Source organism: Acyrthosiphon pisum, chromosome A1 (genome assembly GCF_005508785.2).
Source record: "Acyrthosiphon pisum isolate AL4f chromosome A1, pea_aphid_22Mar2018_4r6ur, whole genome shotgun sequence".
NCBI lineage: Eukaryota > Metazoa > Arthropoda > Insecta > Hemiptera > Aphididae > Acyrthosiphon > Acyrthosiphon pisum.
In genome coordinates this window covers 7,046,958-7,074,882 of record NC_042494.1, presented here as the reverse complement: position 1 = coordinate 7,074,882, position 27,925 = coordinate 7,046,958, and the positions used below count along the sequence as shown (strand labels likewise).

At 32.7% G+C, this 27,925-nt stretch overlaps 1 protein-coding gene across 2 annotated transcripts in view; it reads right to left on the bottom strand.

The window, feature by feature from the left end:
• Positions 1 to 3,995: 3,995 nt before the first annotated feature.
• LOC100164149 (transcription factor Ken 1) overlaps positions 3,996 to 27,925 on the bottom strand; it is a 44,802-nt gene continuing 20,872 nt past the window's right edge. The window contains exons 1-6 of one of the 2 annotated variants that reach the window (XM_008187353.3): positions 24,592 to 26,133; positions 17,272 to 17,599; positions 15,115 to 15,417; positions 14,092 to 14,370; positions 9,202 to 9,622; positions 3,996 to 6,186 (exon numbers count right to left, since the gene is read on the bottom strand). In XM_008187353.3, coding sequence (XP_008185575.1) covers positions 5,687 to 6,186; positions 9,202 to 9,622; positions 14,092 to 14,370; positions 15,115 to 15,417; positions 17,272 to 17,589 — 1,821 coding nt within the window. In that variant the 5' untranslated portion in view covers positions 17,590 to 17,599; positions 24,592 to 26,133 and the 3' untranslated portion in view covers positions 3,996 to 5,686. Of the gene's footprint in view, positions 6,187 to 9,201; positions 9,623 to 14,091; positions 14,371 to 15,114; positions 15,418 to 17,271; positions 17,600 to 24,591; positions 26,134 to 27,925 lie in introns of those variants that run through there. The other variant, XM_001950037.5, reaches the window with a different exon arrangement.

The following is a 27,925-nucleotide window of genomic DNA, read 5'->3' as shown; positions in this document are numbered from 1 at the left end:
AATATCTTAATTTACTTGGTAGTTATTCACTTGGGAGTTTTTTACTTGGACGAAATTATATTATGTGACATTATACAGTTTTAGATTAAAAATGTTATGATTTTATGGTTATTTTTCGAACACACATTGTGTTACACGGCGCAATGTGTAGGCAATATAGGTACATGCCTGCGCCGAGGAATATCTTTTTGGAGTATTCTGGTATTCAACGTCGTTATAGCTAATCACAGTTGTAATATGAACTACAGTGGCTCCCAAACATTTGTTGGAAAGGACGGACGTTCAAATAATTTTGATCCATGGATAATTTAGTTATTTATTAAAGAAAAAAAATTTAATTTTGAAAACATTATAAATATTATTTTCATCTTCATATTTATATTTAAATTATACATTTTAATATGTATATTTTAAAGTAGTCGAGTGTTACTGCTGGGTAGCTGCTCCCTTCACGCTTTCAAAGTCAACTGTATAATCCAGCTTATATGCTTGTTGTAACTACTATTACAGATTGTATATTTTCAAATAAATGTTAAAAAAAATATATATATTTTAAAGTAGATAACATAATGTTAATAACCATTATAAAATACAATAATAAAAACGCGTACTAAACATTTTCAAATGGATTGACTAAAATTAAATTTTTAATTTCTCTCCATTATGTACAGGGTGGGTAAAAACCTCAAAACAAGTTTTCTCCATTTATCATGCAAATCTTGAATTTCATTAAAATTTGAGTTCATTTAAAACCTAAAGCATAAAATTCCTTGCATAATCTCGAGCATTTATTTATTTCATTGGGATATAATATAATTAAAGTTAACTTGAATATTAGATAGTTTTAATTTAGACTAATTAATAGTAGTTAATAATTTATATAGATAGATTACACTGGATTCAATTTACATTTTATATGTATTTTTTTTAAATTGATAACGAATTGTATTTTTGGGTATTTGAGTGGTAATCATTAGACCCACGCGGTTTTTCTAATTATATTTGTATAGTCAACAGAGTATAATCCAACACAAGAAAAAAAATTATGGTGAAAAGTTAGGTCACATACCATAATATAATAGAGCTACTTATTTATTCAGTTGAGAATAATAATATTATGTCAATGTGCATTATATACAATATTGTTTGTACGTACTCGAAATAATACGTGAGCTTCTGTATAATAGTGGTCATTCTATATTACAATAAGTGCAAAATATCGATTTTCGGTTGTTTGTCATTTGCAATTCTGGGTGTTTCCACCATGTCCACCAACAGTCGACGCACCACATTGCAGCTTTAAAGTTATATTATGTATTGTGTGTATTATTATTTACCTATGACTACGAGTGTCGAGTGGACATCATTATTGTCACTGATAGAATTTAAAAAATATAACTGTACAAAATGTTACTATTAGTACAATCCAGTCTTACTTTAATTAGTGTACGTCATTAGTTATAAATTATAATACATTTAGAACTGTTTAATATTATTATATATTACGTAATGTCGTAATATTATAATATACAATTCTTCATGGACATAATATATTTAATATGGACTTGCTCTAATGCGATTTATGGAGAAATATTAATAATTGTAATATTATATATTAAATTCATCATCATCAGCTCTAAAGGCCAAGCCTTGTTGTTGTAGCCAATCATGTCTGTCACATACATACTCTTGAGACTTTGGTAAAAGATACAATCCATTTGACTGAAGATTTCTTCAAAGAAGGACTTACGCGGTCTTTCTCTGGATCTTTTTTCCTCTATTTTTCCTTCCATAATGATAGTGATGAACGCATTGTGTCTTAGTAGATAAAATATAGTATATTAAATGTAGTATATTAAAATATGTAGTATATTAAATCAAAGATCAGTAAATACAAGTACCATGGTAATGGTAAAGTATGCGACCAACTACACGCATAATTTAGTGTAATGCACGCGAATTACATATTTGACTTTTAATGTATATTTTCTGTTCCTACTCACTTTCACGTTTTACTTCGTATTCATTATAAATGTGTACATATTGTTTGGAATGTGTTGGAAAAGGCATGATTCATTATGCGAATTTGTATGCATTTGTATATTTTTTTTGTGGCTGATCATATTAAATGCTAAGTAAGCACAACATACGTTTCACGGTGTTGTGGATTGAAATACAAATATTTTTATTTTGTAAAGCATATTATTTTTGTTTTTTTTTTCACATTTTTAAATTTGAGTGCAGATATTACAAAATATGTAAGGTCATATTTCGCTTGTTAAATGCACATTTCAGTTTCGTTACCAAACATAATGTATTTAAGTTATAACAATAATCATTTTTTATATGTTTTAACCAAAATGTTGTATTTATACATTCTATATTTTTATGGATTAATTTAATTGAATAAACATATAATTTTGACATTTTGTATAGAAATATTATATCACCTATCGCTCATAAACGAAATTTAGCTAGAAACCACCATACACTAGTAAAGACTAAAGATACATATTCCACACTAAATCTGTACATGGCTTTATTATTTGTAACACGGTGAATTATTCTCAGTTTTTTTATAACCTACATAGCTCCTATATTGGAAGTTCGCTCTTAAACCAATGAATACTTTTGGCAACGTGTGCAGTGTACATATCATGTAGCGTGTATTATACCATTGTATAATATTTAAGTATTATAAATTGATTCATTCAATGCATTATAATAAGCAGGTGGTTTCGAAGAGGGTGAATGTTTTACAATTATTCAGAACATTGACAGCTTATGACTATTTTATGAATGCTGTGAAAGAAACATTTAAAGCAACACGGAGGAGGAGTATAATATCGTATTCCTATTATTTATTTAACAGTTCAAAAGACAAAAGTCCAGTATTATTCGTTGGTCACGTTTAATATTTGAATACTTTTGTCATCTATGTTTTAATGACAACAGATATTGTGAATAATTTATTGTGGTAGTGACAGTTGTATTCATGTAAAGTTAACATTTTGTGTGGACTATTGATTATACTATTAGTTGCAAATTCATTCGACTCGATCAAAATATTGTAATAACTTTTGAAAAACATCAGCGCCGATATCGAGATTTCATAACAAACATAGTTATTGGCAATTTCGCTTTAAGACCTTAATACTGCAGCGCACAATCGATTTCTAAATGTCGGTAGCTAGTATGTACACTATTACTATAGTTTGTAGTGTAGGTATACGTACCTATTATAATATTATAATTTATAGTGACACGAGACAACCTCGTACAATCGGCGTCCGTCTACTCATTATACTATGACGTATTCACAGTCATTGTCAAAATAATATTATCGTTATCAAAATAACGACTTAACGCTTATTCATTGTACGGACAACATTACAAATTTTACATAACGTTATGCATATTATTGCGACGAACAATACGCATCGTATTTACATCTGTTTTCTACGAGTCGTCGATACTAACGACACAAAGGCGTTGACAAGGTCAGGATCAAAGGAAAAACGGCAGTGGTGGCGTTTGAATAAATTATAATATTAGAACAATAAAATAACTCAACAATATTGCTCACTTTATAATATATTATAATATTATATTGTACGGTGGAACAACAATCATATTATTATTCATAATCATTTCTGTTATTTGATGATAATTTCCAAATAGACGTCGTCGTCGTCGGAAACTTAAATCCCGAATTAATCGATCCGTGTCTTATAATATTGTAGACTATAGATCGAAAGTGTTAAGTACTGACTAATACTGACGTCGAATCGATCTTTCGGCACTCGCGAATTTCTTTGAAACCGTTTCGAAATAATATTGTTCATCGCGCTGTTGAAAATTATTTACATCGAACTTCTGCAGAGACATTACGGCATTATAATGCTATACCATCGCGTATTTGGATCTGCCAAGTCGTCAAGATTATGCCCGTCTTCGTTATATCTACGGTCGTAGTGAATTGAAAACAACATCAGTAAAGTAAAAGTTTTAGTAAACCGTTTATTCATTATATATTATATTTACAGACACGGTTGGTGTTGTATTTAGATAGTACATATTTACACACAATATTTCATTGTTTTTACATTTCGTACACATCTTAGCGAATAAATTATGACTAGTTTCGATCACGCGTCACTATATTATAATATTAATACGCGTTTTAATTTATATATTGTGTAATGTACATTACAACACATGCTATTATTATTACTATTTACTATTATTACCGTAAAACTACTAGAAATTATGTTCATACTTTTCGTTCGTAAAAACATAATATTATTTACAACATATTTTATGTATATTTACGATACATAACATTACGTTACTATGTACCTACACGTTTTGTTTGGCATTCATTATGCCAAGCGCCTAAGATTAAATAAGTATCTATATCGATTTGGCACAGACGACACCTGCACCGAGATCGTGTCCGACTTATAAAATATGATCTCACTTACGGTAAAGTTCGAAAGCCCGTTTGGGAGTGCGTTGTGAACATATTTTGTCGATATCACGTGAATGACGTTGCGGTCGTTGGGGTGATCGTGAACCGAACAGAGTCGAATGAACGGTCTTAGAACACATTGTACAGAGTGTATCGCTGAGATTCGACAACAGTTTGAACGCGTAAAATCGTCAAATCTTTGCAGTGCACGCATTTGCGCGCATATAGGTCATTTATAATTTAATATTATTTTAATTTTGTTAAAATATTACACTATTATTAAAAAATTATTGTTTTATAAACATAAAGGTAACGATCGATTTAGGACGTAGTTTTTCATATAATTATTCTAATTAAACTTAAACGTAGGTATATATTACCGCTCATATTATTCATTTCTAGAGATCTTAATTTTCCCTATGAATTAAGTATCTATACATTTAGTATTTAGCCACGCGAATTTCACACATCGCCATAACAAAATCGTTGTCATCGTCGTTGTTGTCATTGTTGTTGATATTTTTCGAACTTCATTGCGACTGGAATGCGTAAGTACCTACGACGAATATACGTGATTCGGAGCTCGCAATTTAACTCTATATAAATATTAGTAACACGTAGGAAGTGTATACAATAATAATTATACAATCAGAAAACGTTCGCAATAAATTATAATATGATGAACACTTTTGGACAATGTCATGAATTTTTCGAAGTTTTTTACCACGACTCCTCCGACGAAGAGAATATGACATATTACACTGAATTAAGATATTATATTTTATAATAGGTTTGCGAGACACGTTGGAATGCATAAACGCACCTCTAAACGAATGATGCCAATGATGGCGTGGGTGAGTGGCGTCACACGCCAAAAGTACAAACAGATCACGACCGGCTGAAAATAACTTTCCGGATGAATATTTGTACGCTCTGAATTCTAACAATAACAACGACGAGAACAGTAACAATGATAATAATGATAATAATAATAATACGATAACAGCTAGTAAAAATTACGAAAAACGGTTTTTTTTGTACATAATAATAATAATAATAATAATGATAAAAAAATGCTGTATAACAGAGGTACACGTCTTATCCACAGAAAAATGTATTACATTGTAATGTATCATTAATATTAGAAAAATTGGCGAGACAGGACATAGCCACCCGGAGAGAAAAAAGTTAGGGCGGTGGTTGGCGGCCAGCGCGTCAGGCATTCAGGTTCTTGGTGAGCAGCAGGTTGTTGTGTGGCCCGGAAAAGTGGCGGACCAGCTGCTGGAGCGTGTCGAACGTCATCTGACAGAAGCAGCAGTTGAACGCGGCCGCCGTCTCCTGGTCGGCGGCGCTGGTGCCGGGTGATATCACGTTCCTGTGCACCGAGCACAGGTGCTTGAGCAGGTGAGCCTTCTGCTTGAACATGGCCACGCACAGGCGGCACGCGAACGGCTTCTCGCCCGTGTGCACGCGAAGGTGCGTTTTCAGGTTCCAGCTCATGCCGAACTGCTTGCCACAGTACGTGCACTTGTACTCGCGGCCCGCGCCGCCCACGCAGCCCGACGACTTGTCTTCCGTGTCGGACGACGACGCCGCGGACGCCGGTCCGGCCACGGACGCCGGCGAGCTGTGCTGGTGCGGCTGGTGGTGGTGCTGCACTTCCACCGCCGATTCGGACGACGCCGTGCACGGCTGCAGCGTTATCGGTTTCACGTCTGTGGAGAGAAAAACAAATATCGCACAAGTTAGTGTATTGATTATTTTATGTAAAATTATAATTTACAACAAGTGAAGATCATTTCGCACGACAAACGATTCGAAATATTCCGAAAAATTGTCAACTTATGACTATAATTTGTCACCTTGTCGTCTCCTAAACTTTTGCGGGGCACCTCCCCCTTTTACTGTTTTACCATTCTCTTGTCCACACCCAAACCTTAAATGCTTATTATTATTGCCTATTATGTCCGTTCAATATTCGATATTTATTAATATCGGAATTTTTTAAGAAAGGCATTCCTAATCTGATTACGAAATTAGAAATACATATTATTGTCATATAACAAAGTGATTGTAGTAAAAAATAATATTGTAATTGCAAAGATATGCAGCAGTATTTTAAATATTGCTACTAGAAAAATGAATGTAGCAATTTAAACGGATATTGTGTACTCGATACGCCGAAATATAATACTGAAATACTAGTCAAATCTTTTTTTTTAATTGATAAATCCTGATTTAAACGTGTCATATTATACAACATTATAAAATGATGTTCCAGTCCTTTTGTAGCATTATCGTTAAGGGCCCGTATTACAGTAGTTATTTAAATAACTGGCAGTAGTTTGTTTTAATAATATATAATTATAATTTTTACGCAGCTTAAATGTTATGTGTCGTGTATTGATCAGCTTTTACTAAGTCAATTTGTATATCCTAGGATGTACACAACGTGTTTAGTAAAAGCCCGAATAAAATTTAGAATTTCAGCATTTACTGACTACAAACAGTAAAACCTAGCATTAACTAGTAAAACCTAGGTTTACCTAGTGATCGGGCATTTACGGTAACATAATATATATATATAATGCGTGGTGTAATCTTAATGCGTGCACAATAATAATATTATCGTTATCAAGCGAGATGAGCCATGATAGTATGTGCGACTCGACTCAAAATATGATTGTAAATTACTGTTATCAATTCGATAGCGATATAATTATAAAATGTGTTCTATTACATCATCATGGTATAGACAGGCCACGACAAAAACTGGAACAACAACGCAGAACGTGTTACAAATGGTCACTAAGTCTAATTATTATCACTCTCCACGCAGTTCTCCGTAGCGCGAATTGATAATAAAATGCTTTACTTATACGCAACACCCGCGTCGTCTGGCTGAACGAATCCGGCTGGATATCTATAAGTCTTGCAGGAGTAAGCGCACATATGGGGTTAAGACGAGAGCCGTATTAGAAACAATTAGTGAGTAGGTAACGATTTTTTTTGTTTTTAGTTTAACGACCCATCGTAAAATATATAGAGAATTGAAAATTAAATATCCCTGTTTTCAAAGAAATTTAATCGCGGCGATTTCACGTGTGATGTGCGTAGATTGTCACAACTGATCATTAAGAGTATGCCACACATCGGCTTTTAAAGAGTTTGATATCCGGTTAGGTGAGGTTGGTTTTCTTGTGGTCTAGTGTTTATCTTGTCGCATGGTTACCAGAAATATCAACACGTTGAGTATGGTATATAATATTTATATCAAAACTACTTTGTAATACTTTACAACAATGATTGATTGTATATTGATTTTTTATGTCTAGTACGTTTGTACAATTAAATCAATTGTTTACTTTAAAAATTGATTTTATATTGCGATTGGCGTGATGAATAAATTAATTTTACAATGATGTATGGTTTTTTTCGCCTGTAGACACTTTGCCTAGATGAAAAAAATGCTCTGATCGTCTAAATTCTATAGGGGATACCGGTAGAAAATTGGATCTAGATGGGTACTTTTGGGAGGTAAAAATTGTAAATTCGCAATACTTTATAAATAATCTAAGACAAAAAAAAAAACACGAAAATTAATTGTTAAAATGTTTATATTATTTTTAAAATAATTGCTAAAAATGTTATATCGACTTCGCTCAGAATCGTTTTTTCATCGTATACAATGATTTATCATTGAATTAAAATTGAACACATATATTACAATGTCTATACTCAATATTGAATTACACTCGACTTCTACTGTTTTATACAGCAAACTGATTACCTAATTTTTAAACTTTTTGAAAAATATTATGCACACGTATTAGATATTTCTATTACTGGTTGTTATGAATATGTTTGGACGTATCCTGTAGGAATTATTGACTTATGCCACTATCTCCAACCAAATGATTTATTTTATATCCGAAAAAAACGATAAAACCAGACCAACACGTTATTATCTCTATCCATATTGGAATATCATTATAATTACACCCTATTGAACTTGTATAAAATACTTGTTTACATCATATTATATAATATCGGACTCCGCACTCTACGCGCACGTTTATGGGGTTGTATTATTATTATTATACTATACTGTCCCAAAGTTGTGTAATCATAGACAGGGATGGGGAGGGTTGCTTTATACACGGAATAACACAAACGTTTGAAAACTTTCTTCGTGCCGACTCCCGTTTTAATTACGCCTTTGCGAAACCTCTCGGTGCGCGCCAAAGTTTTTGAATTTCGAAACACCACTTGGTGAGAGACTAAAATATACATTATACATATATATAATATGTGTATACGATATTGTTGGTTAAACGTGCCATGAACACGCACACTATATATTATAACATAATGTAATGTTTCGTTCTCATTAGTACTATATACGAGAACGTTTTTTGATCGATTAATATTTATTCGACGAAATAAACATACACGATAACCCGATAATATTATAAAGAATCATATTAGGTCTATTGATAACCAAATTAACGTAATGGGCACCATAGATACCTGTACGGATTCATGTGGATTTGGTGTAGTCAGAATATATTTATCTACACATATATTATAAATACGACGAATATTAACGTAAATACAAAATACATAGACGAACAAATATAGAATAGCGTGGGGAAATCAAATATACCTCTCTCGTATATCTTAATAGGAGTAGTAGGTACCAAATACTATTTCCATATCGATATACGTACCGGACGATGGTTTCCAGGGTGACCCGTTCTCAGGAAAACCGCCGAACGATGAAGACTGCGTTGGTTGTCCTGACGGAGGCGGTGGACTGCAGTCGTTGTCCGGCGGTGGTGGTGGTGGTGGGTGCAGTGGGGGCGGTGGCGGTGGCGGTCTGTACACGCCAGAGTCCTGAGATCTGGACCGACCCATGTAGATGGGTGTCCTGGGCAGTGGCGTGTCCCGGCCGCCGTCGTCAGTAGTCCGTGGCAGGGTCAGAGGTTGTTGTGCCGTGGACCCGAATGGGTGGTGCACGAACGAGCTGAGCGACTGTGTGATCTTCTGGTGCCTGAACGCCATCTCGTGGAAGTACATGGGCACGAACGGTGGATTCTGGGCTGGAGAGTTCTGAAACCCGGGCTGTTTCTTTCGTTTCCTCGGAGTCACCTGTATAGAATGGTCGTGATAAAAAAATATTTATGTCTTTCATGGTGGGTTGGTTTAGGGTGGAAAAAACGTAGTTTCAATATATGTGTAGTAGGTAAAGATTTATATAAGTTAATTTATAAAAATGTGCAGAACTTTAGTCTCTAACTGCAGATACTATTTTGTGTCTAGCTCACAAGGATCTAACTTGAAGTGGGGGAGGGTCCTTTTAATTCCTAGATCTGTCACGGGTCACAGATAAGATATTATCTACTCTTGAAGTTGTAATACTCATCCTTCATAAAGGTATAGATATGCCTAAATACTTTTAAATGCAAGTGAGGATTTTATTTTATCCCGGAATGATGGCCAACCGAAACGAATCGATCTCACGCTGAAACGTATATGCTACTGTGGCATTAAGACTCTCGTTCGTTATAATTAGGGGGGCTCGGAAGTTGTAGAAGTTGCATATTAATTTCTATAATATATGTACTCTCTATTCATAGCAGACCACCAAAATAGGAATTAGGAACTAAGAATTCTATATACAATGACGAGTTTAGATACAAATATGTAAAATGAATGTTTTTGCATGCTAGGTTAATTTTAGAAAACAACCCATATTTCTTAATTTGTTTATATATTTATGTATATTTTATATTTTACAAAAACAACTTATGTTTTATTTTATTACCCATGTATTTTTTACTTAATCGCTTAACGTGTCCAACCAGTTTTCCTTCACATTTCACGAATACCTTTTTTATTTTCTATAAAAAAATAATGTTGTAATACATATAGGTACAAATGTATTATTATATAACTAATGATCAATAAGTTATAATTTATTTTTTTTTAATTTAGAATAATTTTTTTTAACGACATAATAGGTATTATACCATTAAAAACATTAATAACCTAACCCGAATGTCATGAAAACGATGATATTAGTGACTATATCTGTAACAGACGTGAGTGGGCAGTGGAGTATACGAGGGGGACGCTATATATGTACCGGAACAAGAAACCCGCACCCCATTGTATAATAATATATATTATTATAATCGTTTTTCTTATTGCGTTATTGTTTGTTTTTGCTGGACTCTGGTATGTATATAACATTACAGATATTAGCACTAATACGATACACATAATTTCATCCTGAGAGTAAGACATACAATTAGGATTAAATTTAGAAATATGTATTATTTTTGTAGTATTGTAGTAATAAAATGTTAGTGTATCTTTGTTGTATAGATGACACTTCCCAAGAAAATCCTTGATGCGCTACCAATTTTCTTATGTTATACTTATATTATTTGAATATTTTGTATTTTATAAATATTTGGCAGTGTAGGTATTTCATTTTTTAATGCATACCAATTTAGTACATACCAAAACTAAAATGTTCTAAAAGATGATTAACTGATTTTAAAAGAAAATCTTAATTATATTATAGTTAAGGGTAAAAATTGTAAACAGTATGTTTAAAAACAACTATTTATAAATACTGATCAACCTTGTAATGCGATAACAATTTTTATAACTGATTTCAATTCGTTAATACTTGAGATCGGTCAGTCCACTCCCCCCCCCCCCCAATAACTATAAAATTAGTTTGAATATTTTGAAATATTAGAATTTACAAACGTTGATTATTCGGAATTTAAATCGGAAATCTTAAGATGTAGACTGACCGATCTCAAATAGACATTATAACGTATACAGATCAATATTCTAATAAATTATCGCATTATTAGGTCAATCGGCAAGAAGGAACAAACTATATACAAATGAGCATAAATTGTTTACCGTTCACGTGCGTAACGCCAAGCTATAGTAACTTGTACATGCGTTAGCGGGAACGCTCCAACTATTTATTTTACATACAATCACACACACTCAGTGTTGGGAAAAGATAACAAAAAAAATCATATGAATAAGATAACAGATAATTCAAACAAAATTTATCTAGATAAGATAAAATATAACATCATTTTCTTTTATCTAGATAAAGATAAAAATACACATACATTTATCTAGATAAAAAAATTGATAATTTGTTTTTAAATTATATTATAAATAATGTAATTTATTAGTAATTACTAATTAGGTAGGTAATATTTATTAATTAATAAATCCTTAATGTAATTTTTCAACTAAAATAATATAAAATTTTAGTTTTTAATACAAATTGAATAAAAATAAAATAACAAAATAAAACTGACAATATTTCAGTAAATATTTCTTTTTTTAACTATAATAATATTGGTATTTGGAATCACTACGCGATTCTCGTAAATTATTGGCTATTTCAGTATTTAAAAATCTTCTTATAATTATATTATTTATCTAGATAAGAAAATTAAAAAAAAAAATTTATCTAGATAATTCCCAACACTGCACACACTAATGATCACTTACTACGCACAAGTATACAATATTACCCGCATGCGTGCAGTTTGAAAATTGACTAATTCGAACTCCTTAAAAACTGTCCGCCACCGATCCCCTCAACATCTTTTAAGATATAATAAAGTCTAGCTTAACATATTTTTTGGAGATTTTTCAGTTTGTTTTACCTACAGATTTAGTTTATTGATAGTCCATGATATTCCTATAGGTTTATACTTTAGATAAGACACAATCGATTAGTTCATATGTATGTTAACATGTAAGTTTGCCACAAATACGCATACCTAACTTGTGTGCATACAAATTATCAAATCGTGAAAGAAATTAAGTTACAATATTACTTTGGTTGAGATGCTGATACAAATTATTCTTTAAAACAGAGTCTATTCCTATAATATTGTAATATTGTAATTGAGTTTAATATTTTTATTTTACACAATATATTTGTTTACGACCCATACTGCACTTAAATAATTACTATAATTACTAGACAGTAGATACACAAGAAGCCAATAATTAATTATCACACAAGTCCGATACGTTTTTCCGTTTGATTCGCTTTTTTCAAATAACAAGTACCGTGGAATTTCAGTAAATCGTATTAAAATATTTTAATATTAATCAACAATATATATATCACATATGACGTGCACATTTCGTAAAATTTTAAAGCTACTGTTATATGTCATACATATATACAATACATGTTATTACGCCATATGTCCATATATATCGTCCGCCCGTTTACTATAGAATTTTATGAATTGCAGAAATATGGGTGCGAACGGGAACTACAAGGGACCTTTATAGAGATTTAGTTGATTGGAAATCGGGAACGACTGGTGGGTGGCAATAATCATTTATTAGATGTGTTGAACAGTGGTGGATACAATAGTAGGTGGTAAATATACCTAATAAAATGTAATGTACTTTCAAGAATTCATTATCTTCTCATTCAACTTTTCAAATTCGAGACTGAAAGTTATAATATTTTTTCGTCTGTTTGGGTAAAAATAGAGTTGACACGAGTCGGGAGTTGAATGGCGCCAACGTGATAAAGTTATAACATTTTAAGTAATGTTAATTAGTGGTTGTTATGAAATCAGTGGTTTCCATGTGAAGAAACGTGTATTTACACAGAATTTAGTAATATATAGTTACCAATAACTCGTATAGATCAATTACGGAACACTAGCAGAAACCTGTGCCAAATTTGAGGTAGGACCATATTCGCGATCATTTCAAATTTTCAAAAGCTTTTCGCGTCACCACACAATAAGTCGAACGATGTCGCACTACTAAGTTCTAACGTTCGCCTTAAAAATACTGCAGTACCAATGTCCTATAATGCATACATTATTTTGCATCCCTAGTCAATTTTCGAATGCACAGCGATGAGATAATAAAAATGCATTCAATACAACGATATAAAGACCACCTTAATTAGTAATGACGTACTTCCTATTATGCTATAACATATAATCGACACCCACGAGAGATTTCGTGGAACAGAAATTTCGAAACCACTGACACAGAGCACGAAAAATCGACTTCGTGTTTGGTCGCATACGATAATACGCATATAAGAATACATGTATAGTATTATGGATCGTTGTCATTGCTTATTGCAATTCGTTGGGAATTGTACAGTATAAAATGGAGATAAATGACGCGTTATTTGCGTCACAAATAATGCATTTTGGTTAGAACATTTATTTTACAAATTATGTGCGACTGGGAGTTTTGGACGCATGTTTCCAAATGATTTAATGGTTTGATGCCATTGTTATCGAATAAGTAATGAAATAAACAAATTTATTTTATCGTTTCAATATAAATAAATAACTTTGTGAATTTATTATGAATTTAGATACGAGGAAACGAGTGTAAGCTAAAAAGGTCACTTTAAAGACGTATGCTTGAGTTCGACCCAACTATAGTATAAACTCTTTTTGGGATGCAACTTATCCACAAACAGCATGAAGGAATATGTGGGAATATAGCTAGTATATGTGGGAATTAGTAGAATGCTCCTCATAAAATATATTCTAATATTATATTATTATGCGTACCACGTAGTCGGCGGGGTTCAGCCTCGCGTCCTTACTGTCTGAGTCGTTCGTCTCTTCGGTTTCGGGGTCTAAGTTTGGTTCCGCGGGGTCCATGTACGGTAAGTTCACCTCGCAGCTGTATTGAAGCTGCGAACTTCGGTATTCGGTTTCGACCCAGTGCGGTTCACGTTTCGGGAACGGTTGGAAACCGTTGTGGTGATAGTCACGTTCATGGTGGTGGGCGTAGTCGTCAAACGGTGAACTGCTTCGCCGCCTCAATTTCCGATGGCTCTCCTCGAACTACACATAAGTCAAACAATAAATTATACAATTAATTGATCGAGTGATCATCATATCATAATAACTGACCATGCATATTACGTCGTTCGGTAACATTAAATGTCCACGTATAATATATATTAAATACGTTTTTGAAAAAAATCTGAATTTTATAATAATAAAAAGGTTGGAGTAGGTATATTGATTATTAAAAATATAATATTTTACTAGTAGGTATTTTACTGTATTCGTGAAAAGAGTTAAGTGGCAAGGGTTTCCCGTGAAATTCACTACTCATCTTAACTTTAAATGTCTATAAAAAAAACTATTTTCTAATATTCAATACTTATAAGTTATAAGGTTCATATATTTTATGTGTCCACATTTAACTCTCGGCAATATCGGACAATATTGATCAATATTCAATGTTCAGTGGTTTGAAAGTTATGGGTATGTTAAATATCACAAATTAAAAATGCTCATATCTCGCTTGAAAATTAAAATATCGAATAAAGTCCGACGGTTAAGCACAGATAATTTTCTTACCTAAAAGTTTAATTATAGGTGTGATATTCACTCTAATATTAAAACAAACAAAACACTATTGAAACTAGTGAACTCAAATGTGCTATGTTGTACGTATGAAAGACGGAAACAACGGTAGCGTCCTCTTATGCAATTTTTAATGATTTTTACGGAATTTAAATCTAGGCCCTATTTGTGATATATATGTGTAAGCACGCATCGAACGTGCCCAAGACTCACCTTGGATACCCGCCAGTTGGATTGGGAGATAGACGTGTCCTCTTCATTTTTCGTGTCGATGGACAGGTTTACGGGCACGGATGACCGTCTCCGCCGCTTTTTGGGGTGAACATCACAACGGGACGCTGGCGACAGGTTCTCCGGGTCCGTCCTTGTAGAAACGTCCGATGACGCAGCTGACGGTGGTTGTCCAGGTGGTGGCGGCGACGAAGGCGACGTCGATTCGTACATGGCCCGCTGCCAAGTGTCCGACCGAATCTCCAACAAGTTCAACAGGCTGACCACCTCGCCGAATTCGTTTTCCTGCAAAGACGCCAAACACACACACACGCACACACGTGAATACAATTAAATTACTATGACGAAAAAAATTACGTGTTACTTCAGGTCAGGTTCATCTCAGTTCGAATCAGAATTGGATGACAATGTAATTTATGTAGGTATGGGTACGTGTTTTCCGTGGTTATACATATTTAATATTATGTATACATGTATACATTACGTTATTCCATATTTTTAGATTCCTAGTAGAGTTATGGATGTATTTATTTTACGTTGATGTGCGTTTTTTATTTTTTTTTTTATTTGTACATATCTGCGTGGTAAGTAGTTGAAAAATGCATCGTTTTTCAACTTCGAGGGTGGTTTCGGATAGAAAATTGGATAGTATTCTAATTGATACTTTTGAAAGGTCAACATCAAAAATTACGAGTACCTATACCTTTCCATAGCGGGAATAATTCCATCGGAATGAACAAAAATTTAATTAAGAAAAAACAATAATTCTTATTCAAAACCAGTTTTCGATAAAATGTGTGTTGTTTTTTTAGTGTTTCTCAATAATATTTAAAACGTACATACTACATTTAAACATTTTATTATTTTATTTAAGTATACATGATAACATTTTCAAAATAATTTGTATCTTTTTGAGTTATTTATAGACATTTGACTTTTCAATTATTATTAGTTTTTATTCTATAAATGTCAATAAAAATGTAATATAAGGTTCCTCATAAGTTTTTACTATAGTAATTTAATATATTTAAGATGCATATGCATACATTTTGTTTATAAGCGTTTGAAGTTACAATTTTGACAAAATCGTCAAAATCATGAAAATTTGAAAGTCATTTTGTTGTTAAAAATGTATAAAGTATTAAATTTTTATTCCTAAGGATTGAAATTGTATAACAAAGATTCTCATACCTACCTAGTTCATATTGTAACCGAAAATATAAATAATGTATGAACCCCCTTTTTTGTAAAGAAGTTCAAATTAGGACGAAATTAGATATTTAAATTAAGAATAACGATTTTAATTATTTTGTTATAATTTAAAAATATTATTTGTTGGTACTTAAAATTTTTAAAGTTTATTGTTATATTTTATATGCACAGTGCATTTTTAAATGCTATATTTTCGGCAAAAATTTACTCAACCAACTGTATTAGTAAAATAAGTTATTCTAACCACAGTAATATCATAAATTTACTCAGTAATATAAGCTGACCGACCGTCCGTCTTTGTTCAGAATTATTTTTCGTACACAACAATATAATATTCTCTGAATTAAAATTGAACACATATATTACAGTGATCCAGACGACACCTGATGTACGGTATAGTGGTACCCACTTGCCCACCTTTTTTAATTTAAAATATATATTGTTGAATATAGAAGATGGTTGAATAATATGTATTTTCGTAATAGTCAATAAAACTATTGTAACGATAATAGACCATTTCAATGTCTACGTGTAGGTACAACAATTTTGACAAAATAATAAAATTACAACTATTAGCAAATAATACAATTTTTGTCAATCATTCTGGTATGGACTGAATTCAGAATATTCCTGGATCACTAAAATATGCAAAACAGAATTTCATAAACGTGTTTAATAATATAGAAGCATTAGTAGCCAGCAACGTAAGACAATTGCTGACCAAACTAAATCCCTTCTAAAATGAATGCCAAAAATAAGAAAGAATAATACACAAAATCATTAAATGCACTGCCCCGATGAAGCGTAACTCACGCAAAACCTATGATAATAAATTTCAGTCACCCACCCATCTAACATAACCGTAAATATTATTAATAATTATTATTATTTACAATAACGAGTATTTCATTTGATTATAACACTCACCAACACGCTGGCCTGTCCGGTGTAAATAAAGTCCAGCACCGTCTTCATATGCGACTCCTTGATCTCCGGGAACTGGAGCACCAGGTTGTGGTACATGCACACGTTGTCCTCCTTGAGCAACCTCCGGACAAGCGGACTGACGGAAGCCAGCACCAGCGAGTGGGCTCGGATGGTGGCGCCCTGCTCACACATCAGCTCCATGTCCGAGTGCTCGTCTCCGGCCTGCTGGATTTCCGCCATCAGGTACACGTGGTGGTTACCATAATGCAGCGTCAGCGGTGCGGCGTTGCCGCACTCCGAGTCAGTATCATACATCATTTGGCCGCGGCTGTACAACAGGTAAATGAAAACGAATTCGAGGTGAGTATAGGTTTGATCTATAAATGGTACATTTAGGTACAAGGTATCGTGGATGCTAATCGAATATTATTCGTAGTGTCGTAGTCCTAACGGGAGTTTGCGCGACGGACAACGAGAACAAAAATACTTGTTCTAATACGATTCTATACACACGATTGTTCAATATAGTATAAAATAATAATCGTGTTTATTTTTGTCGAAAATAAACGAAAGAGCATAGGTTCGTAAGTATAATAGCATACTGATTTTATAATATTTAGTAAACTATATTATATAATGGATCGATGTTATCGATCGGCCACTGTTAGGTGTATCATGATGACATGTATGGTGTAGGCTGTACATATTTTATACTGTATAATAGCTATTATGCAGGATGCAGCATAATATTTTTAGTAGTTTTTGTGATACACACTTACATATTGACGAATAAAACAATATTGTACACAAGTATTCGAAGTCAAAACAGCATACAATATATATATAATTTGTATTTTATATCAACAAAACTGATCTAGATTAATACCTAATCGTTGAATATATTATTATCAACCGACTGGTCGACTGTGTATTATACGATTCGAAAGGACCGTTTTAACCAAGACCATACAGAAAATAAAATACTGTATAGTATACCTAACCTAACTGTATAGTCTATTTATTGTTGATAGGATCATTCAATTTTGTAATAAGATTTTGTTTTAATATTGTTGCATTCGTAATGATCTATATAATTATTTATATAAGCTGTTTCACGCGTACTTGCAAGTATTATATATCTACGTGGATACCAGCACACACTACCGCTATACAAAATACGATAACAGTGAAGATAGATAACATTTTAATTTAATTAAATTGTCGAGTGTGTTTAAAAAAGTTTAGTTTTATCGAAAGGCGATAGGTATACATTTCTATATTAGCGAGAAAATTAGTGATGACGTGTGTACAAATAAGCACCTTTTTCTATGATACTCTTGAGACTTACAGCACGTAATAAATTGTGTTTTTGAAAATGAATGCCTTAGCTATATGTGGTTTGATTGAATTTTCTTTTAAGCATAAAAGTAATAAACACTTATAGTATACACTATACATATATATATAGTATCTTCACCTAAATTGTTAAGTTACCTAGTTCTTATTTACGCGTTGTTCCATGGCACATTTTGTATTTTTGCACCGATCACCATCGCACACGTGCAGTAGTATTATAAATTAAACATTACAGCGGTACCAATTATTAATATTTTAGTGGTTAACTTTAATGATAAATAAAAACAACGTTTTGGACAACCGTTTATATTAGGCGGCATAAAGATCACCCACTGCAGAAGATAAGAAACGTCATATCGCTCGAGTTTTGACAGCAATGAATTTTTCCAACTCGAAGAACGTCATAATAATATAATTCATCATCATCTACCCGAAAAGTGTATACTAAAATATATTATGGACTATTGAGACCGAAGTACTCGACATCTTGAGTTCTTGACTATAGTGACACAAACTTATGGCATGTGGCTTGGGGATCACCCCTTTGGCCCTTTCCCATGAGAATTGTAAAAAAATCGTTTTTTATTAGGTCTATAATATAAGTGCATTTGCATTGTATTAGAAAATATGATTAACATAGTAAAGTACTACATTTACTAACAATTATGAAACATACGCACGTGCTGACGTTTCCTATTTTTAATGAGCACCTCCCAGCCGCCTCCCCACCAATTACGTTTTGTATAATGTTATATATTACCTATTTAAACATTAACTATCGATTGTTATTCCGGCGTCTACCCAACTCAGATTCGATTATTATGCTAAACTTAATGTGGATCGTTCAAAAAACCAAACGAACATTAAACGTGAGAATTCGGTAAATAGATTTGTCGTTTTCCACGGTTATTATACGAAATATTATTATTATGGCGTGGCGGGTGGCACTTTACCATGAGTGAAACGTGTGTCACTCAAAAATGTCCCGATAACACATGAAACGTCTAGTCATTCGTTTATATTATAATATCGTGCAGATAAGTCCATTGACTTAAAATAGCCACGACCCAAAAAATAACACTCAAAATCGAATTTGAACTCAAAGCCATGGTATACTCTTATTAATGTGTAATGGTCTTCGACGTATTACACATATAATATTATATAATAATTATAGGGAGCAAAATAAATTGCTCTCTAACGTGAGGTCGTCAATCACATATTTTTGTGTTCAGGATGAATATAATATATAATATTAATCAAAACATATTATAATATATTATGTTTAATATTATAACAAATCATTAACGATAATCAAGGTGTGAGAAACCGCATATATTGTGTATATTTACTCTCGTATACAGTATACTTACCCAACGCCCAATAGTTTAAATATTTGCATAAATTATAATCTCCATTATTATATAAATTGCTGCTATTTCAAATGTTGAAAACAATAACAGTCTTAATATTTTTATATCAAGTTCAGGTAAACCTAAATATACTTAATATTATAATAAATCTGATCATGTAGTAATTATAATTAAAAATATCAATATTAGTGAATGTATTATTTATTGAGATAAGCACTTAATTATGTGCTTAATCGTTTTGGGATTACATACATTTATAATCATCTACGATGCTTAGGAAATAGCTTGGAGTGTGTGATGAGATTGTATGTGATGAGATAATATAATAGTTATATTTTCATAACGAGCTGACGAGTAAATTAGAGTATGTACAATTTACATACATATATAAGATATAATACGTTGATACAGCGCTGCCTTCTATATACAAAAATTAATGTATCTACGTAGTACGTTTAGATGAGGCTTGAAAACTACTGAACCAATCAGCACCAATAATTTTACACACAATATATTCTTTGACACTCGGGGAGTGTTTATGACTTCGTTTTTAAACCTCTATAGGTTGCTATAGGGTGGTTCACGCACAAATTTCGTTTATTCCCAAGAAAATTTTGTTTATATATAGGGTTACCAATGGTAACTATATGTATGTTTGTAAATTGTAGCTTAAACTACTAAAGACAATTTTCAAGAAAATTTCAAAAATTGTTCTTAGAAATATCAAAAAATATTATAATAATTTTCCCGTTAATCAGGAAACACTAAAACCGAAATACACCGATATAGTATTGTATTTTATACTTGTTCACTTATTCTCAAGCTAAGTTAGGTATACATATATTTATTATACAATAATATGAATAATTTATTATTATTATAATTTACGGCAGAAAACAGTATTTTGATATCTGTTTTTAGAAATAACTGGTAACTAGTTCATATATTTTCATAATATATTATAACATACAACTCCTAGATAGTAATGATATGTATTTTTCATATTTTATCTAGATTGCGTATAAATGCATAATAATTTATTGAAGAGCTTTTATAAAATTAAAGAGACTTCGGGTCATGTACAATAGGTATACATTATAATCGCGAAACACGAACCATACTGACTGTCACTATTCAGTACTCACTACTAAGAAGGGTATTTTATAATTCTTAGGTACGCCAGACAAAAGTTATGGTGATAATAATGATAATGTTCCATATTATAATAACATAATATATATAGTACTATAATAGTAGTGTATCTATATGGTGAGACCGCATCACTCATCGCACTAAAATCGTCGTTATTTATTTATTTATTATTAAGTATCGTGACAAAAGAAAAGAAAGAAAAAATTGACGCGTGGAATATTGTTAAAAATACCATGTATAACAGTTGCACATAAATATGGTAAACTTGTTGCACTCGTGCTCACTCCGACATGCATACACACGCACACACACACGCCTACACACCTGTTGAAGGCGCAAGTATATAGTGCGTCAAATATAATAATACAATAGCAGCTCTGTATTAAAGTTTATATTATCGTGAAAAACGAACTGACGTGTTACCTAATTGAAAATATATACATTGTAAATTTATTTATTGCATGTCACAGCGATTTTTCTATTTGCGGGGCCATCTTATCCAATTGCTAAACAGGGAATTCGTAATTTCGGCTAAGAGTTCACGGTTATAAAGTCAATAGTCAATAACGAATAAAATTATAGTAAAAAAAAATAAAATGATAAAAAGAATGATGAAATAAATGATTTGTCAGTTTGATTAATCGATATAGTAAATAGGTACGGAATAATTTAATAATATTGTAACATCGGGTATCTAGTGTTATATCCCTAGCTGAAGCTGCTCTGCGTTTGTGAAATGTTAACACATTTGTTTGATTAGCCATTGGTGTTTAGATTTACATGTACATTTATTGTTTGGCCTTGACATCTGTCACATATTATTGATTTCCTCAAAAAAGACTTCTAATCGCAGACACATCCGTGCAATATATTATACTGCGGTTCATCTGTGTACTTTACACCTCAGTCGAACGCGGTGCGAAAACATGATATTGTGTGGCTAATTAACATAATATGTGGATATTAGCAAGGGTACAATGTACGTATATCACATAATAACATAGGTACTATGATGTTGAATAGTTACGATTTGAAACGGCCGTTCGGTTAAAAATTAATGGGAAAATCACGTTTTATCACTCGTGTGAGCGAATACGTAACAATAATAATATCAGATTAGATTATTTTTCATTATTTGTTGACTGACCCGTAAACCGTAGACGGCATCCGTCTCGTTTAAAACATACGGCCACATCTCCCTAACCACAGAAAATAAGAAGATAGGTACTATAAGAAGGCTCCACAAAACATATACTTCTAAATATGTCATGCTCAATCCAAAGTGAGGAGAAATGTAGGTACTGTCTGTGATTAGAAAATACTCCCGTTTTTTTCAAATAAGACCCCTCCCCCCCTCTTTACAGTAATTTATTTAGTGGAAAATTTTTGATTTACTTAATTCAAAATTTGACCGAGTGTAGTTTTCCAGTTACTAAAATGTTTATATGTTAACGATAAAAGTACTTAAACATGGTTTTACAAAAATATAAAATTAATATTTGATTTAGAGGTCATACTTGGACCATTTTTGCAAACTAAAATGTTGATAGATTAGTATTAATTAAGTACGATTTAAAATCACCATTAAAGCCCCTCATATTAATTCTTCCAACTGTATTTCGTTGAACGGAGTAGTTATACACTATTATGACTTATACATATTATATTTTATCGGAGTAACCGGCACTTCTGCGTCACTTATAAGTTATAACTAATTAATTACCTACTTGTTCGAAATTTTAATTTTGTATAGTGAATTCCTTAGAATTCTGATTTGGATTAACGATATAAGATTTATAGTATGCTGTCGTTCAAACATTTTGTTTTTTAATGACTTAAATTATGCAGAACAAAATATTTCCAGAAACATCAGGTAATACTTTTTGTTTTTTGACAAAATGAATGAACTTTTAAAATAATAACTTAGTATGTACATTTTTGGATTTTTATGCTCGATACAGACACGGGCGCTGGCGTTCCCGATTAGATTGACATTTTTAGAATAATCCACAATACGCTTTTCGCTGCAGGTGCAAATTATGGAAATGTCGATGTATAACTGGACAGTAATTCAAAATGTTCGTTACTGCCGGCGATCATCGTTTCGGGGTGCTCGTTAATATGCGAAACAATGGGCGCGTATATGAGCGACGTGAGACAAATTCGAGGACATACTGAAACCCACGTATACCTACTATGCTATAGCATCACTATAGTATGCAGCAAGTCCGTCGTATTTGCGTACGTTAAAGCCAAATTTAGGTCACACACGCACACAAACGCATACGCACGCACAGACAGACGACGTGTGCGTGTGCTCTGTTTTCGGCCCATTGCGTAACCTCAGCGAATGATCTCCGACTCTAAGCTATTACTACTACTACTATTACTACAAATATTACTAATACCACTACTAATATTACTACTAGAACTATTAGTACTATATTACAACTACTAAAATACCAACACTACTACACGCACATAAACGCGACTATTTACGATTTCAACACGGCGGCGCGGCGTCCTTCCTCACACGTGCGCGCGCACTCGTCCCGACCCATCCGCCGCGTTTTAACCTTGGGCGGCCCGCGCGCGGCGGCAGCCGAGAGAGGGGAAAGTGGAATAAAAACGAAAAAGGTCGAAATAAAAGTGAAAATTCGGTTTTTAGAACGTCGCCGTCGTCGTGCTGCATTATAATATATGTGCGCACGCCTGGCTTGCGTTTGCTATTACGGCGGCGGCTGAGGACAAAAATCGTCATTAATATGATACCGCCAGATGTATAAGATACCTACGACCCCGAAAAACTACGATACCTACTAACGATACCTTATCGATCAAAAATATAAAACTTCAAAATACCTCTGTGTAAAGAGATTTGTCAACGTTAAAAAAAACGTAAAGTTTAAAAAAAATTAATAAGTACAAATTTTATTTGATTATACCTATCGAATAATTCGTGACCAAGCTATATTATTTTATCCCCCCGAGGACTTGTATGACGAAATTTAGAAATCCAATTATATACCTTTGTCCTTTAATGCTATGTATAATATAATTATATTAAATTTCGATTTTATACATTTATTAATATAATTCATGATGTTATTTGGCTTTGCGAAGTTTATTCAAACAGTCACAGTTATATTATTGACATAAGTACGACACGAATTAGATCAAAACTGAAAACATATTTTGCACAAATTTGTATAACCGACCACGTCGAGTTGGTACATAATATTATATACTAGTTTTAATATCAAAGTTGCATGTTATAATTATACCTTAAAATTATATTCCATGGACCATACAACTATATAATATTATGATTCGACAGCCATATATCATACAAATTGTCGAACATAATATAGAAATATCGTATTATGATAATAATAATAATAATAATATAAAATCGATGCATTTTCAGCCATTAACTCACCTCCCTCGAGCTCCGTGGTAGTAGTGTCATATTGCCATAATGCAGTCATTGTAATTTATTAATTATATTATTTTCTTAGACCCTTTCGAGCCGCTGCGAGCCACGTAGCCGCGAGTTTCGATCTTCGCGGTACCGCCCCCGAGTGCGATCGCGATCGGTATAAATCATAAATACGCGTACGTGCACAACACAACGTCGCACGCATTGTTGTTATCATTTAGGCGTACATTATAATGTTTTATAGTGCGTCCGCAACAGCTGTGCAACGCCTATAACAGAGTTTCTCGCGGTCCTGACAACAATAATAATAATATAATATAATACGCATATTATTATTATGATGTACTGTATAGTATTATATTCGCGCGCGTGTTAAAATATTATTATTATTATTATTATTATTGTGACGATGAAGAAAGAAGAAAGGTTGAAAGGCGACCAACGACGGCCGGCTTAACCCCCGGGCCGCCGTAACGCAATTATATAACTGCACCGCCGCCGCCGTTCCGTGAACTTTCACATCGTATACGGCACAGCGTACTATATTATAATACATTATGTATATATAGGTACTACATAATAGATTATTATACCTATATTATATTATACGAACACGCGTGCATTGTGCGTGTATACACCGTGCACGCGTTATCGCACGACCAGACTAATTGACGCGGCCGCATAATAATAATAATATGTTATCGTGACAAAACGGGGTGCGTCGCAACGTTGCACTCTTGTACGACTGTAATAATAATAATACGACAATATTGAGTGTTTAAGTGTCGTGTTGTACGATAAACCATTAACCGCGCGGTTTATCCTCTTTATACGACAATTATATTATATTCACCTGTCAGCTAAGGGTACAATACAAATACGCGAATTCGTTCGGAGCGTCCAAACGCGTCCTATATATTATTATTATTATTATTATTACTATACGCCTTCTTCCCGCGCGCGTTCAACGCTGAAATTTATCACCGGCTACATTATGACATAATATAACATTGTGATTTATTTATGATATATTTTAGGGGTGCGAAATAATATACTCGACCGATCGACTTGATATGTCGCACAGGACTTACTAAATTATTATCGTACGACGTATCGACGCGCGGATTGCGGCTGATGTTCGTTCAATTTATTATATTATTGTTTATTATTATTATTATTCGGCGGCAGTGACAGAAATGTGTATTTTACAGTAATTTACATATTATTTACTTCTGTTAAATCTATGGTTGAATTTTAAAAATATGTTATAATTATTAAATGTGTTTGGTTAACATATATTATATAATATAATTGTATGTTGTGGCTCGGCGCGGCGCAGTGGCTGAAATCAATCACACGGACGCGATTGAGAGTAAGCAACGGCCGCTGCCACTAGTTCCCAAATGGGTGACCACCCGGGTCCATAGTGGTAAAAACCTTGCCACACATACACGTGTTGCCAACCTACTGTACCAACCATATGAAACGTAGCCCCTACAATAACTAATATAACCAGTTGCTGGAATCTAGACCATTAAAAAAAAAATTGTAGGTATAGGTTATACAGCTATAATATGCCTATTAATTATTATTATATTTAGAATAAAAAATGAAAATAACATAGTTATAATAGCCTTTAACGCCTGTATAAGCCAATATTATACATTTATATTTTATGATTTTAATATTATAATCCCCCTTTCCCTAATTTGGTGTATTCATAAACGCCAATGTTAGGTATACAATATAATACATATATGCATACCTACATATTACACGACAGTGTAAATCGGTGAAAATGAACACACGATGGTATACGGGTACGGTGTATATAATATATTGGTAGATACATTTATGTCTGTGTAGTAGTAGTCAATGCAAATGTGTAAAGTGGTCGCGCGCGTGTACATAATAATTATGTTTTAGTGCCGAAAACGTAATAAAAATCCGTTACCTAGTCTATGTATTTTTGGAGCGGATTTCGGTTGCCTAAAACGGTAAAAGTAGAAAATAAAAATCTACACCACTATACTATAGTCGTCATTATATACCTATCTACAACACAACTGTGTATACGTTTCTGCGCATGTACCAAACACGTTCAGTACACATATTATATTACACGTATATAATAATTGTTATGAATGCGTTTTGTTTTTAAGACATAAACACTCGCACTTTATTCATCTTTCTTGGCAGAAATTACATTTGCATACTGGTCGACTCACAACGTAGTCCGATGTCGACCGACGGGGGTGGTATTTTAATATTTAATATATTATTATTGTTTTAAATATATATATATACGATGTATCTACGACGCGCGCATCGTTATACTGATTACTGGTTAGTGATTAAATAATAATAATATACTATACATTATATTAGGTACTATAGTTAAACAAGTGCATAATTTGGACGTTTTGAGAGTGTATTTTCTATTCGATAATGCCATACCTATAATAGACATAAGATGAGTAATATATGATTTGATTTACTGACATTCGAGTACAATATATAGGACGTCTCAAATCAAAAATGAGTTTAACATGCAAATGTGTCGGGCGAATGAAAGTTTTGCCAAAAAAAATTGCTTTCATAATAGTATATTAATACAGGTATAGATAAATAGTAATCATTTAGATTATACACTCAAAGTTTTATTTTAATAATATTAATTTTTGGTTCAATGTTTGATAAATGGAATTTAAAATAATTATTTTTACTAAAAAAAAATGCTCTTGTTACTTATACTTATAATAGTATTAATATATTATAGGTAGCCACTAGGCATGTAGTATGATACAATATTTCAAATTAAAAACACATTTTTTGTTCATCGATATAATATACAAAACGATAAGGTGGCTGACTGATTTATCAACACACAGTCCAAACCGTATTAGACAGGCTGAAAATTAGCATATAGATGACGTATATGCGTTCGCTAAGAAAGGTTTTTTGAAAATTCAATCCCTAAAGGGGATAATAAGGGGTTGTATGAATACAACAATATAGAACCATCTTTCCAGTAAAATGATATAAAATTCAACAGTCTTAACGCATTTGCTTTTTTTTTCACTAAATGACAAATCGTATGAACTTGAAATTTGAAATTGTGATTTGTGGTTCCTCTAATGCTCTAGATGTGCATGGAAATTGCTTATTTCATTCCATATTTCCATAGCATAAGCTTTATTTGTCAGGCAAGAAAATCATCGAGATATGACAACAAGAGAAGTGAACTCGGTGATTACTAATCAGGTAATGTATAAAGATTTTTCATTGGTGTTCTTTCTTATGGATTACCTATTGGCTATTCATAATTGTAGAG